At 55.2% G+C, this 13,987-nt stretch overlaps 3 protein-coding genes across 3 annotated transcripts; 1 reads left to right on the top strand and 2 right to left on the bottom strand.

Moving 5' to 3' along the window:
• Nucleotides 1-65: 65 nt before the first annotated feature.
• On the top strand, nt 66-5,683 carry TLCD3A (TLC domain containing 3A). Its single transcript, XM_085078405.1, has 5 exons — nt 66-385; nt 963-1,046; nt 3,094-3,307; nt 3,400-3,495; nt 3,849-5,683. The coding sequence occupies exons 1-5, from the start codon at nt 264-266 to the stop codon at nt 4,116-4,118; spliced, it is 786 nt and encodes a 261-aa protein (XP_084934531.1). The 5' UTR covers nt 66-263; the 3' UTR covers nt 4,119-5,683.
• A 445-nt stretch (nt 5,684-6,128) lies between these two features.
• On the bottom strand, nt 6,129-9,549 carry GEMIN4 (gem nuclear organelle associated protein 4). Its single transcript, XM_085078400.1, has one exon. It carries the CDS (start codon nt 9,442-9,444, stop codon nt 6,211-6,213), a length of 3,234 nt encoding a protein of 1,077 aa, XP_084934526.1. The 5' UTR covers nt 9,445-9,549; the 3' UTR covers nt 6,129-6,210.
• Nucleotides 9,550-9,692: 143 nt separating this feature from the next.
• On the bottom strand, nt 9,693-13,978 carry GLOD4 (glyoxalase domain containing 4). The gene is made up of 9 exons (XM_085078404.1): nt 13,843-13,978; nt 13,487-13,536; nt 12,739-12,859; nt 12,157-12,301; nt 11,822-11,958; nt 11,442-11,528; nt 11,187-11,300; nt 11,019-11,105; nt 9,693-10,698 (listed from the first exon to the last, which is right to left on the bottom strand). The coding sequence occupies exons 1-9, from the start codon at nt 13,930-13,932 to the stop codon at nt 10,633-10,635; spliced, it is 897 nt and encodes a 298-aa protein (XP_084934530.1). The 5' UTR covers nt 13,933-13,978; the 3' UTR covers nt 9,693-10,632.
• Between the last annotated feature and the right edge of the window lie 9 nt (nt 13,979-13,987).

The raw sequence follows: 13,987 nt of genomic DNA, 5'->3' as shown, positions 1-13,987 counted from the left end.
TTTTATGGGCGGGGCTTGTCTGGGCGTGGTCCCGCGGGTGGGCGGGGTTTGAGCGGATGGGGGCGTGGCCTCCCGCCCGGCGGAGCGGGGCGCGTCCCGGCGGCGGGGGCGGGAGCGGCGGGGCTGGTCCGGATCGAACCGAGCGGAGCCCGGCCGAGCCCAGCAGAGCCGAACCGAGCCGAGCCGAGCCGAGCCGAGCCGGGCCCTCCCGCCGCCCGGCCGGCTGTTGACAAGCGGCGGCGGGAGACAGCGCGGTCGTCCCCATGTGGCGGACGCTGGCCCTCGCCTCCGCCTTCTTCCCGGGGCTCTTCATCCTCTGCATCCGGTTGCTGCGCTGGGCCGCTCCGGGATGGAGCCTCAAGGAGCGCATCCTCCTCAGCGGCAGGTACGGGCGGGAGCGGCGGAAGGTGACGCGCATCGCGGCGGGACGCGGCGGGACGGGGATGGGGAACGGGAGAGGAGAGATCCGGGCGGGCCAGGAGCACCGAGACCCTCCGGCCGTGAGGCTGGACCCGGAGGTGCCCCGGCCGGTGACGCTCCGGGGGACGGTCCTTGGCTGTCCCGAGCCCAGATCCCGCGAGGGGAGCAAGGACCGGCGGCAGGAGCATCCCCCGAGCATGGGCATCATCCCCGAGCCTGGGCATCATCCCCCGAGCCTGGGCATCTCATCCCGGCCCTGCCCGGCCGGACCCCGCACTGTGGTACCGCTGTCGGAGCGGGGATGCTCCAGAGCAGCTCTCCCTCTGCCCGCGGGGAACCGGCAGCGTCACACCGACCCCGAGCCGGGCTGGAAGGGACCAGACCTGGCAAGAATCCCTCGGCAGCACAGCGGCTGGCACAGCCACCCCGACACATCCTCTCCGTGACGAGGAGCTGGGGTGTGCACGGTGTGGATGTCTAAGTGCCACCAGCCCTCCTGGGGTCACATTTAGGGTGACCCTTTTCCTCTCTCTCGGTTTCAGGCTGGTGTCAACGGTCCAAGCCACGATGGCAACGGTGTCGGGGATCACAGTTGTCCTCAGCTGCAAGAACGTGGTGCATGACAGGTAACCCAGAGCCCACCCTGTCCCCCTGCCCCGTGGGGAGTGTGCCAAGGATGTGCTCAGCCAGCTCGGGCTGGAGAGTTTTCTGCCAAAGGCTTGCACGTACAAAGGGGAGAGGAAAAGCAGTTTCATGTTCCTCTTTCCTCCACTTGGGCTGAAAGAGTTGGGCAATGTGCTGGCTGTACACCCCCTGAACAGCACCAGCTTGCTCAGTCCTGGGGGTGTTCTGCCAGCACAGTCTCCTCCAGAGGATGGGCTCTAACATGGGCTGTATATGAGACAAAAATATAGACATCATCAGCTCTGAAGGAGTAGGGAGTCTCCTTGCTGGAAGCTGAAATTGCTACAGAGTCAAGCAGACCTGGTGAGAACTGATTTTAGAGGTGCACTGCCTTCTCTCTGCCAAAGGGATTCAGAAAGAGTCCAGAAATGGTAAAGTCTAAATGGAGTTTGAAGGAAAATCCTGCTGCCTTGTCCTCAATGCTCCCAGATAAACTGCCCAGAAGTGGCTCTCAGGAGGAGTGATAGTGTAATCTGGGTCAGAAGATTTAAAAACAGAGCTATTATCCAGACTAGCAGAGAAGATTGCAGGAGGGAAGAATATAATTATGCTGAGCTGGAATTCGACCATCACATACTGATTTTTAGGAAAGGCTGCCACCTTGGCCACGGCAGACTTGTCTTTAAAACATAGATGTGAATTGTCCTACCTTGCTCTAGGTAGTGATATCTATCCAGATTGCCCAGTCCTGCTTAACCCAGGCAGCCTGTGAGTTCTCATTTTGCTCTAAATTAAAATTTCTGGTGTATAGATAAGGCAGATGATGAATCCCAGAGCCACACAGACGGAAGGTGCTGCCAGCAGCCCTCCTTCCCCTGGAGCTGTCTGCTTGCCCGGGTGTACTCAAGGCCAAGGGCTCTGTGCAAACACTTTATGGGCAGAGACCTAGATTTTCTTTGAATTTGGAGGAAATAGAGCCCAGTGCTCAGCAGGGAATCCCTCGGAGAATGACAGCAAGACAGCGAGCCAGGAAGCATCACAAAGGTTGCAGTAAAATTCGCCAATTTATTTACAGAGGCAGACAATCGTTATATTGCCAGTGCTGTAATTGCCCTCCAAAGCCCTGGGCAAGTTTTGCAAACACAATCACTTGCCACCCCTGCCTCACACCACTTACATCTTTCCATCTGGAACAGGAACTCCTGCAACAGAATTTGTCTTGGGATGGCAGGAGAGCAAAAAGAGATTTGAGCCCCAAGTTAGGTTTCTTCAAACAGTAGGGTGGTTTTGTCTTTATTTTTTATCAGTGTGATTTCACTCAGGACTTTTCTAAGGAGGCCAGTGTCCCTGCAGAGCAGGGCTTGCTGCTGCCCAGATTGTGCAACCAGGATTCCAACATGCTTTGGGAACAGGCAGCTGCCTGCAATTATTTCCCAACTGACAAACGCCTCATGGGGGTTTATTGCCTATATTGGACAGTTTGTGTTTCACTCTCCAAACTCCAGGTCAGTTATCCCTGGTTAACTGTGAGTTCTCCAACTGCTTCCCAAACATTCCCTGGGTTAGGCAGCCAGCTGATGCAGTGTGACAGGCAGGATGGACCCAGAATTGGGGGTTTTCCACCACCAAGCACCAGATCTGGGTCTCCTAGAGGTTAAGGGAGGAGATCACCTGCTGCAGAGGTGTCAGCTTGACACTGGATCCCAAAAAATGCTGTACCTCTGGCCTGTGCAGCACATACCTGGCTGTGGGGCTAATCAGGATCCTTCCTTAGTGCTGTGTTTGTGCTTGGCCAGGCTGAGCTTGGTGCCTGGCACAGCCCAGCAGCAGCAGGCAGCACTGAGAGCCACACTCCACACGTACCAGGTACCTTCTCTCTGGGTCAGTCTGCACCTGCTCAGTCAAACAGAGTTAAAATCCTTCCCCTTTCAGCTTCAAAACCCATTGAAATGGTGCCATTTCAGTCCTAAAGATTCTCTTCCCCCCTCCAGAGCATGGTGAGGTGCTCAGAGCTGTTGTGATGCCTCTGTGTGTGCTCCTCCTCCCCAGGCACTGGCTGGCCGTGGAGTACATCTGGGTCCTGGTTCCCTACATGACCTATGACATCTATGTCATGTACCTCTGCCACTGGCACAAGAGCCAGGAGAAGGGCATCATGGAGAAGAAGCACTCTCTGGCCAGTGTGTGGAGCTTCCTCCTGCAGGAGAGGCTGATGGTGACCCACCACCTCTTCATCCTCATCGTGCTCACCCCCATCACCCAGGTAAGGAGTCCAGGAGCCCCTGGACATGCTGGGTGTTGGCTCCTGGCCACCTCTCTGGAGAGCCTCGTGCTCACTGCTGGCTTTCTTTACAGCACTTCAGGGGAGAGCTGGGGGACTTCTTCGTGGGCTGCATCTTCACGGCAGAGCTGAGCACACCTTTTGTATCGCTGGGCAAAATCCTCATGCAGGTAGGTGAGGAGGGATGGGGCTCGGGGCTGGGAACCCCACAGCAGCTCATCCCCTTTCCCTGCCCAGGCTCCCCTGTTCACTGGGGGTCTCAGAGAGGGGAGATCTCACCAGTCTCCCCTGCAGTGCTGCCTTCCTCCCAGTGTCCCATCTCTTTCCCCCAGTAACCAGTGGGGATTCCAGAACCAGGGGCTGTGCCATGGGCTGGTGCTGCCCCCTCCTGCCTGCTCCTCCCCTGCACCACATTTTCCCAGCCCAGCCTTCTGCCCCATCTCCCTTCCCACCCCTCCTTCCTGCTCCCCATCCTCCAGCCCTCCAGGATGCTCACCCCACATTCACCTCCTTTCTCCCCCAGCTCAAAATGCAGGACACGCTCCTGCACAAGGTGAACGGGATCCTCATCCTGGTGACCTTCTTCCTGTGCCGCATCCTCCTCTTCCCCTTCATGTACCTGGCCTACGCCCGCCAGGTGGGCATCCCGGTGTACCTGGTGCCGTTCCGCATCCCCCTGCACTGCAACATCGCCAACGCCTCCCTCATCGCCCCCCAGCTCTACTGGTTCAGGCTCATCTGCCGCAAGGCTGCCCGGCTCTACGGCGGCTCTCCCGCCCACCGGAGCAGATAACAGAGCTGATAAGGGCCAGCGGTTGGCACAGGAGCAGTCCCCTTCCATCGGGAGCGGCGATTCCGCCGGGCTGCCGGAGCTGGAAGCAGCCTCCCGTCTCCAGCGCCGTGCCAGGCAGCGCCAGCCTGGGCTAGGAAGGCTTTCCTCCCTCCCACGCCGCTCCGGTGCCGCGTGTCCTCCTGCCGGGGTGGGAGCCGGCGTGGAAGCACCACGTTCCTTCTGGGATTCAGGCTGAGGGTTACACGAGAGGGGTTTGTTCCAGCCCCCCCGCGCGTCTCCCAGGGCTGACACCGGACACCGCGGCGCGGAGGAGCCTGTGGCCAGCGCGGGGATGGGGAGCCTGTGCCGGACCTGCCGCAGCCCCAGCCGGGCCTGGAGCTGCAGCACAGCTCTGCAGAGCCGTTCCAGACCTTTTCTGGCTCCAGCTCGACACTACAGCCCTGTTCGGCCTCTGAACTCCAACGTGCACCTCACCTCCTGCTGCTGCTGCTGGGCTCAAGCTCCAATTAACCCCACGGTGCTTTTCACTACAACTGTCTCACAGTCCTGGGGGACTCCTGTGTTCCCAGCTCCGTGTTCCCAGCAGGGCTGGAGGGCAGAAGCTTGTGCCAGGACAGAGGAATGGTTCTGCTGTCTCAGCGATGCTGCCAGGGCAGGATGGGGACAGCAACCTGCCAAGCGTCTCACCAACACACAGGGCACTACGCAGAGCCTTTCCCCGGCAATTTCACACCCCTCCCCTAAGCACAGCTGCTTTTATCTGGCCTGCATCCCCTCAGCAGGTATTTAAAACCATCTGGCACACCCTGCTCTGCTCTGCCCTCCAGCTGGCACCACCACACCCTGGAAACACCTGCACAGTCCATCCCTCCAGCCCCATCCCACCCCCATGAGGCTGCCAGGGACAGAACTGGGGCTGCACAGAAGGAACCAGCAACCCCAAAGCAGGGCACTGAGCTGGTCCTTTACCAGTTCAGCCCGTTTCCACTTTTACTCACAGAAAAATGGATACAAACTCCCCAGCTTGCCCTGCAGCACAGGGTTCAGGAGCCCTGCAGCTGTGTGCAATCAGACCACAGTTGAGTTCATTCCCTGCAGCCAGAAGAAGCCAGGGCAGCCACCTCCTCCTGCAGTCTCCAGGGCAGGGAACTGCCCTGGCACAACCCCGGCACAGCCCCCATGCCCGGAGACCTGTGACCACTCTGTGCCTTTCATTCTGTCTGAAACCAGCGGCCAAGCTCTGGGAAACCTGAATCTTTTGGGAGTTGGATCTCATCCCAGCCACGGCTGCTGTTCTGGGTAGAGTTTAAAAAAAAAAAAAGGGCCTCTTCCGACCTGTGGTTGTTGCAGAACTGCTGCTGTCACAGTAACCACCGAGACCAGCTGATGTTACAAACTGCTTGCAACTCATTACAGATGTTGTATCTCACTGTTTTCATTGCGAATAACGTGCCTTATGTAAGGACAAAAAAAAAAACCCAGCCAATGAGGCACCTCAGTTTGCACTAACACTGCCCTATTTACTATCAGGAGACCAATAAAGATTTCCTCTCTGAGTCACACCACTGGCTGGCTCTTCCACGTGCCGTTCATTGCTGGGTGGGGGTGTTACATGTGGGGTTACTGCTGCACCCCCACCTCCGGGCAGGAGCAGCACACGCGGATTCCCAAAAGTTCCTGCCTGTCCTAAACTCACCCAACTCGCTTCCCAGCCTCTGACTCGCTTTCCAGCCTCAGGCAGCACGTGGCAAAACCAGCAGTTCTCCAGGGACTAGGAGAGGGCTGGTGGCAAAGGAGCCAGAGGGAAGTGATTTCCTCGATGCTGGAGGCTGCTGTGTGAATCCAGAGTTGCCAGCAGGCAAGGCTGCAGCCACGGAACTGGCAGCTTGGCTCAGGAAAAGCTGTGTCCAGTTATTCCATTGGAAAACCAAAGTGGCTCCTCCTACCCATCTTTATATGGCTACATCCACCGCTTAGTGGAGGAAAACAGCAGGGAGGAAACAAAATTCAAAAAAAGAAAAATAAGGGTTTATTACAGCTCTTACAACGTCCAGATCAGGGGTCCCTTGTCAGCGCTCTCCTCTCCAGCTCCTCAAGCTGGCTCCCCTGCTGAGTGTGCTCCCAGCTTGCTGAGCTTCTGCAGGAGGGTGCTGCGCAGCTCCTCGTCCCCAACATTGTCGGTGATGGCCTCCAGGAAGTGCCTCTCGTTGGCTCTCCGCAGCGCCGCGCAGGGTGACACATCGGCCTTGCTGAACGCCTCGTACTGCGACAGCACCTCCAGGGCCACCACCAGCAGCGCCTCCCCGCAGCCCCCGGCTGGCAGCATGGCAGCCACGTGCAGCAGGTGACAGAACACCTGGATGCAGGTGAAGGACACCTCCTGCGCGCAGGCGCCGTCCTCGGCGGGGTGGGACGGAGCTCCCACCGTGGCTTTGACAGAGGCCAGCAGGTCGGTGAGGCTGGCGCAGTACAGCTGCACCACGTGGAGCCAAGCCTCTGGAGGCAGCCAGGTGGAGCAGCTGGAGCTGCAGAGCAGCTGGAAGCCCCGCAGGAGGAGCACGGAGAACTGGAGGTGGCGGGCGAAGGGGCGGAGGTTGAGCAGCGGCATGTGCTGCACGTATTCCAGTGTGTAGGGCACGTGCAGCACTTGCCTCTGCAGCAGCTGCTCCACCACGGCCCTCAGCCTCTTCCACTGGCCCTGGCTGCACCACGGCAGCACCTGGATGAGAGCCACCAGGAAGCCTTTGCTGAAGAGGTTCACCTCTTCGGGGTTGTCCACGTTGACGGCAAGCAGTGCCAGCATGGTGTCCCTGAGCGCTGGGGACACGCAGCAGCACTCCATCCACGCCAGCAGCCCGCTGCCCGGCCCGTAGGCTGGCAGGGACTGCGATGTCCACTCGTCCTCAGGGAGCCTGCAGATCTCAAACAGTGTGGCTGGGACTTCATTCTTGAAGTGGTCCCCGTAAAGCTTCTTCAGATGGAGCCCGACGGTCCAGTCCAGTGATGCCACCTTCCTGTGGAGCCAGGCCAGGGACTGCACCCACAGCTCCGGGGAGGGGACAATCTCCGGTCCCACCACCTCGCACAGCTGGCAGAGGATGCTCAGAATGAGGTCTTTGGTCTCCAGGGAAGGGAAGAGCTGCTCACTAGGCTGATGCCAGTAGTTGGTGTAACCATCCAGAAGTTTGCAGAGGCTGAGGAGGAGTGGGAAGGGGTGGCAGGATTTGATCCAGTGCTCTTCTGAACAGCACGGTGTTGCCAAAACCTGACTGAGGATCTGCAGGCTCAGCTCAATCTGGGGAGAGTCTGACTTCAAATAGGGAAGGACAAAGGCTTTGGTCACCTCTGCAGGTGACACAAGTGGGGTGGCTGAGCCTGGCTGCATGAGAAAGGCCAGGAACTGAAGGAACTGCTCCTCTTCCCTAGCAGTGGAAAGCTTCCCCCACACTGCCTCCTCCAGACACCTCACCACCAGGCTGCGTGGTCTGCCTGGATCCTCGTGGCTCTCCAGGAAGCTCAGTGCTGGGAAGGAGCAGAGGATTTGGGCCAGGAACTGGTGTGCTCCAAGGTTGACCACGGCAAGGTGACAAACCTGCTTCACTGTGGCTTCAGGGTACAGCAGTGTGAGCCTGGCCACAGAAGCCACAGCCCTGCTCAAGCCTTCATCAGACACACTCTTTGTGATCTGGTTGAAAGTCACATTCAGATCCTCCTGGAACCCCTCCCTGACAACCTGCAAGCTCTGGGACAGACCTGGGCCACCCCAGGATGCCAGGACACCTGAGATCACTTCGTTTTTGTCAGTTAATGAAAGCTCAGTGTAACACTCCACGATAGCTTTGGTCACTTGCATCTGCAGCTCTCTGGCCTCCTTGTCTTGGCAGGACGTGGCAAAGCTCACCAGAGTCTCCAGCAGTTTCAAAACCAGCTCTGGTTTCTGGAAAAGAGCTTTGTTTTTCACAAGGCACTCAACCCAGGCCTTTGAAAAGGCCCAGGTCTTTTCAGATGCAAAAACAGAGCACGTGTCCTCATGGCGGTCCAGCCTCTGTGCAATGATTGCCATGGCAACTGAAGACACAAGGCTGGTGTCCAAACCCTTTGGGACAGCACTGGTGTCCCTGAGAAAGTCCTTGGTGAGCTGTGACAGCTCTAACACTAGCCGTGTGTCACCCTCCCCGAGGTCTCTGGTCTCCAGGAGGAAATCCAGGTTCTTCCCAAGGGTGGTCAGAGTCTCCAGGAGCCGGTAGCTCTCATAGCAGAGCTCCTCAGAACCCTTCAGAGTGTCCTGCAGCTCCTCTCCCCACGCCTGCAGCAAGCTGCAGAGCAAGTCCAAGCCAACAAAGAGCTCCTCACGAGAGAGTTTGGTCACGGACAGGAGGCTCATGGCTCTCTCTGCTTCCCTCACCTTCTCTGCCAGCCCACAGGAGTGGTACTGGCTGTCAGTGTCACTGCTCCAGAGGCTGACCATGGCACTGGCCTTGGCCAGGTACTCTGTGATGGGCAGGGGGCTGTCCCCTGGCCCCAGCCCAGCAGACAGGCAGAGCAGCTCAGCCAGGTTGGCCAGGCTGTAGCACCTCAGGCGGGGCTGGACGATGCTGCCGCGGATCTGCTTCAACCCCTCCAGCAGCACCACCGGCAGCCCGGGGGCAGCTGGGGGGTTCCCGGGGTCACCCTTGAACCTCTTAGGGGGCTGCAGACCATCCTCCAGGCAGGACTGGCCCCCGTGCTGATGGATGAGAGCGCTGAAGGCAGACACCGTCACATCCTCCTGTCCCTCCCTGTGCTTCATCACCTCCCACCACACGTCCAGGAAGAACCTGATGTCCGACGGGGATGTCTCGCTGGAGATGTACTCCACCAAGCTCTCCAGCTGTCCCCGGCACACATCGGGAGGCAGCGCCAGCAGCAGCTGCACCAAGAGCCGCGGCACGCCGAGCGCCTTGACCAGCTCGAAGAGCGCGGTGTGGTTGACATCGGGGATCATCGCGCCCACCGAGAAGAACCCGTCATCCTTCCAGCCCCACTCCAGCGAGGCGGCGGGGGGCGCGGGCAGCAGGATTTTGGCCCACACGAGGGCCACGGCCTCCTTCTTCCAGCGCTCGTGGCCCAGCGGCGAGGGGCAGCGCTCGCCGATCTCGCGCAGCGCGTCCGTGATGGGCACCCCGGCGCGGGGCCAGTCGGCTTTGCGCAGCTCCCGCAGCGGCCGCGGCTGCAGCAGGCGGGCGGCCAGCAGGAAGCCGCCGTGCAGGATGGCGGTCTCCTCGCCCACGGCCCACGGCCCCGCGGGACACACCGGCACCGCCGCCCCGCGCTCCACCGCCTCCATGGCGGCGTCGCCTTATGACGTCATGCAGTCGGCTCGCTGACGTCACTCCGAAGCCGCGCCCCCGCCCACAGCGCCCCCTGGCGGCGCGGAGGTGTGGGTGGAATCAATTAATAAATCAATTAATAAATCAATTAATAAATCAATTAATAAATCAATTAATTACTGCGCCCTAGTATCGATACGTTTAATTTGCGCAATACGATTCAGAACCGTCATTAAACCTGGCCGAATAAAATCGCAGTGAGGAATTTTTCCAGTTTCAATTCAGAATGTTCACAAGTGGTAACACTGCTGATCCTGCCTTGTCTTCTCTGTGAAACTTGAATAAGTTTCATGATAAAAACCTGATTTAAGGTAATTCATTTAAGGTTTTCATCAAGAAAATGATAAAACAGAAGGAATACCCAGCATGGACAATGCCAGGAATGACTCCTTGCACTCCCAGCTCTTATTCCTCCAGCAAAAGCAGAGTGACTTCATCCCAGAATAACCTGAACTGTTCTTTCCAAAGGCAGCTTCTCACCAAAAGCTCATTGCAACGTTTACTCAGCAGACAGTGCAGCTGCAAACCACAAAGCACAGCCTCAGCTCCCTCCTGGAATGTGGAAATCACCTCATCAATAACAGGATCCCAGTGAGAAACACACCACAGGGAAAATTTCACCTTGAAAGCTGGGGAAACACCTTGGAATGAAAATAAGGACTAGAATATTCACGCAGTTTGGCAAGATCATTTCTTTGTTCCCCATAAAGGGATGCACTCCCTGTTTTCTGCTCCAGCTCCCCATGCACAGCCACCTCAAAATTTCCTCTCCAGCCTGCAAATGAAGGACAGCTAAAGCAAATTAATCAGGAAATTAATTAATTGATTAGAAAATAACATGATAATCTTTCTTTCAAGTATAAGGGCAACACAGAAATGTGACGTTTTCTTGACTGATGATCCCTGGTTTTGAAGCCAAAGGCTCAGCCTTTGCTGCACAACTTGATTTTTTGGAAGGAGAAGATGTGATTTGCTGGGAAGGAGAGAGCAGCAGCCAGAGACATCATCTTCAGTCAAACCAACTGACCACCACAGGGCATCCCAGCACCCTCTGATTGGGAGGGCAGTGCAACACTTTAAAGAGGATTGGCGTTTTCTTGGAAGAAATCCAAGGCACAGAGGAGCAGTCCAGTCCATTCCTGCAGCTAAGCTGAAATCTTCTTCCTGTTGTGATCAGCAAACCACTTGTCACTTTTGTCTGCAGCCATGGCCTGCACAAAGACAAGTGGGAATGTGGTCAGAACAGGAGGAAAGCTCTCTGGAGCTTTAATTTAAAAAATAATAAATTATTTTTTAGCTACTAGTGAGGAGAACAGACACTGAAAAACAATGTTCTCTGCCACAGCAAATAATGCAACCACACCCCAAGAGTGAGGCTGGACAACTCCACCCAGGGCACTAAGTGAGCTTTAAAAACTGATTTATTTTCCCTATCAAGCATGGGCAATTTGCTCCTAGGAAAAACTCAGAATGAAAATTGGAATCTACAGGTATCTCTAATCAGGAAGAAAATGCATGTGGTGTCACTTACATCATCCAACAGCTTGTCACCCTTAGGGTCCACCTTGGACAGCTCTCTGAATGCTTCATCTCCCACAAAACAGATTTCATGGCCATCCTGAACAGGAGCAGCTCAGTTAGAACAAATAGCAAGGAGAAGTTTAAACCAAATTTAATAATTGTTTTCAACACTACTCACAGGATCAGCCAGAATAACCACTTGCACCGTGGCTTTGCCAGGTGTGTCCAAGCTGACCAGAGGTGTCAAAATTTTCTGATTCTCCTTTTTCATCAAGGCTTCGATGTTTGGCAGCTTAGAACAGAAAACAAGGCAAAATCATCCCACTGCAAGGAAGATAAACAAACTATCTGCTCGGAGATATTTTGTTACCATTAAAAATTGCCCTCCCCAGGTCTAGGGTGAGGAAAGGGGTGAGGAAAGTGTGGTTGTTACCTCTTCCTTGGCACAGGAGAAGGCGATGCGCCCGAATGCTGTTCCATGATCCACTGCCCCTCCAACAGCCTTCAGCTCCAGCTTGCACTGGAAAAAAGGAAAACCCAGCCTGGCTTGGAGGGACACTGTTCTCCAGGCTGCAGCTTTTTCCCCAGGATGTGGTGATTTCAAAATCCCCCATTCCTGTATTTCCCAACAAGCCAGAAGCACAGAGCAAACCACAGCTTTGCCTTTTTAAAAACAGAGCTGAGTATACACAAGCTTCAGTTAAAAAGCTCTTAAATTAGGTGCACAGTTGCTTAATTAAGAATTTATTTTCCTTTTAAGATTCTGTTCTCAGGAAACAAGAAGCTTTTAAGGTGAATTTTCCAAGGACTGACCTGGTTATCAGCATATCCCAGCAAAGCCCTTTGCTTCTCCTCATCCTTCTCATATATTTTCATCCCAAGCAAACCAGACCAGTAGCTCACAGACTTCTGCAGGTTTGAGACACCCAGGGTTACCTTTAACACAGGATCTTGAGGATTGCAATAATTCAGAATTAGTTACAAATGTATTATAGGTTTAAATGCAGTTTTACATTCCTGAGAAGCGACAAATGATGAAAAATTGCTCTGTTTCATAAAATGCCATCAAAATAAACACACAGCCCACTCTGCTATCCCACTGGTAAATCTCTGCTGACCACCCTCAAGAGTGAGGGTAAATGTTTCACCTTGCTTGAGCTGTTCCTTGTCTTCCAGGTAGAACTTGTATCCTCCTGGGGCTTCAGCTTCAAAGACACCAGAGGTGACTTCCTTGAGGGGCCACCCCATCTTCTTGGCGTTGCTCACAGCTTGCTTGGACACCAGGGTGATGCCCTGCAGAAAACACAACACAATTCATGGGGTGAATGCAGAGACATCACCTGTTTTCATGCATGAAACACGAGATCTCCATCTGCTGCCAGCCACTAAATCACCAAAAATAATTAATAATAAATATAGAGGTGTTTTCCTACAGCAAGATCCTCCCTAGGTCAGCATTCAGTGTCAGATCTGGCAGCAAATACCAGCTGTCCAACACACACAGCTAAGGCAGAGCTCAAGGGATGTTTCCTGAACACTAAATAAGCACAAATCTGCTCTGGTTTCTGCTCTTCCAACTTGGAGACAACCACAAGAGCAAGACTGAAGTGTTTAAGGGACCAAACAGCATAAAAAAGCAGCTGGTACAACCTATATGACAAACAGGCCCCTAATTATTAAAGTAAATAAGCTTATCATGAGTAGGTTTGCCTCCTTGGAGTGGAACTCACCAGGAAGTCATTGCCCAGGCGATATTCTCCAATGCCATAATTGTAAGTCAGCTCTGCAACAAAGTGATTGTCCTCTGGTCCATAGCCCACCATGGTCTTGCTCCATTTTCCATCATAAGGGCTGGAATATCCAGATTATCCATATTTTAATGGCATGAGCATTAGAAGTAACCATCAAGCACTGCAAGTATTTGTGTTTCAAGGAGGAATTGCATTTCTAGAGTGAAATAATGGCAGTTTTGACCCGGGGCTGTTGTTCATTGCTGTATGATAACAGCAATTCCACCTCATGCTTTAAGAGCACAGGCTGCTCATTAGCTGGAATTACATCATCACTTCCTTATTGCTAAGTAGGAAAGGGCACCAAACTGTAAGATTCCTTCCATTTCAGAAAGAAAGGCCTTCGTATTTCTTCTTTCTTGCATTCTTCTGCCTTTACAAGACAAAGGAATGTAAGTCCCTTTAGGGCTACCAAGAGGGATTATTAACTCAAGAACCTTGATAGTGCCATGGCTATAATAACAATAATCAGTGGCACTGAATGTAGTTCCTGGTGATCTTAGAAATAATTTGATACAGTTAGGTGTCATTCTGTAGGAGTAATATTTATGTTCAATGTAAGCATCACACCTACCCAGGATGGCGGGCTGTTGGTTCCAAGGGAAGCAATTTAATAAAAAACAGTATAATCCCTATTTTACTATGAACAATGCTGTACGCGGGCGGTCACGGCAGGCAGGGCACTCACCCATTGCAGCTGGCCTTGCAGCCCTCCTCGAACTCCTCGTGCCGCAGCACCTGGAGAATCACAGAAAACGCTTCGGGTTGGGAGGTGACCTCCGAGATCACCTCCTTCCAACCCGGGACACCTTCCCCGGGCCGGGGGAAGCGGGCGAGAACGGGCTTAGCGCGGCAGGCCGTGCCTCCTGCCCCCATCCCATCCCATCCCATCCCAATCCCCATCCCAATCCCCATCCCCATCCCATCTCCATCCCCTCACAGCCCTCACGGAGGTCGCGGCGCACAGACACGGAGAGAGCAGCACCGCCCGCTCCCCGCAGCCCCAGCCCGCCTCCCCCGGCCCCAGGCGGCCCCTCGGCTCACGGTCATGCCCAGCAGCTCCCGGTAGAAGCGGGCAGTGCCGGCCCGGTCGCCCACTTTGAAGACGAAGTGCAGCGCCCTGCGGGCAGCCATGGTGAGGGACGGCCGTGACGTCACGGGGGGCGGTGACGCACGGCGCGGCGGGGCG

Source organism: Lichenostomus cassidix, chromosome 19, assembly GCF_008360975.1.
Source record: "Lichenostomus cassidix isolate B80296 chromosome 19, HeHo_3.0, whole genome shotgun sequence".
In the NCBI taxonomy this organism is placed as follows: Eukaryota; Metazoa; Chordata; class Aves; order Passeriformes; family Meliphagidae; genus Lichenostomus; species Lichenostomus cassidix.
Note: the sequence above shows the minus strand (reverse complement) of the source record. Positions and strands in the feature narration are given on the sequence as shown.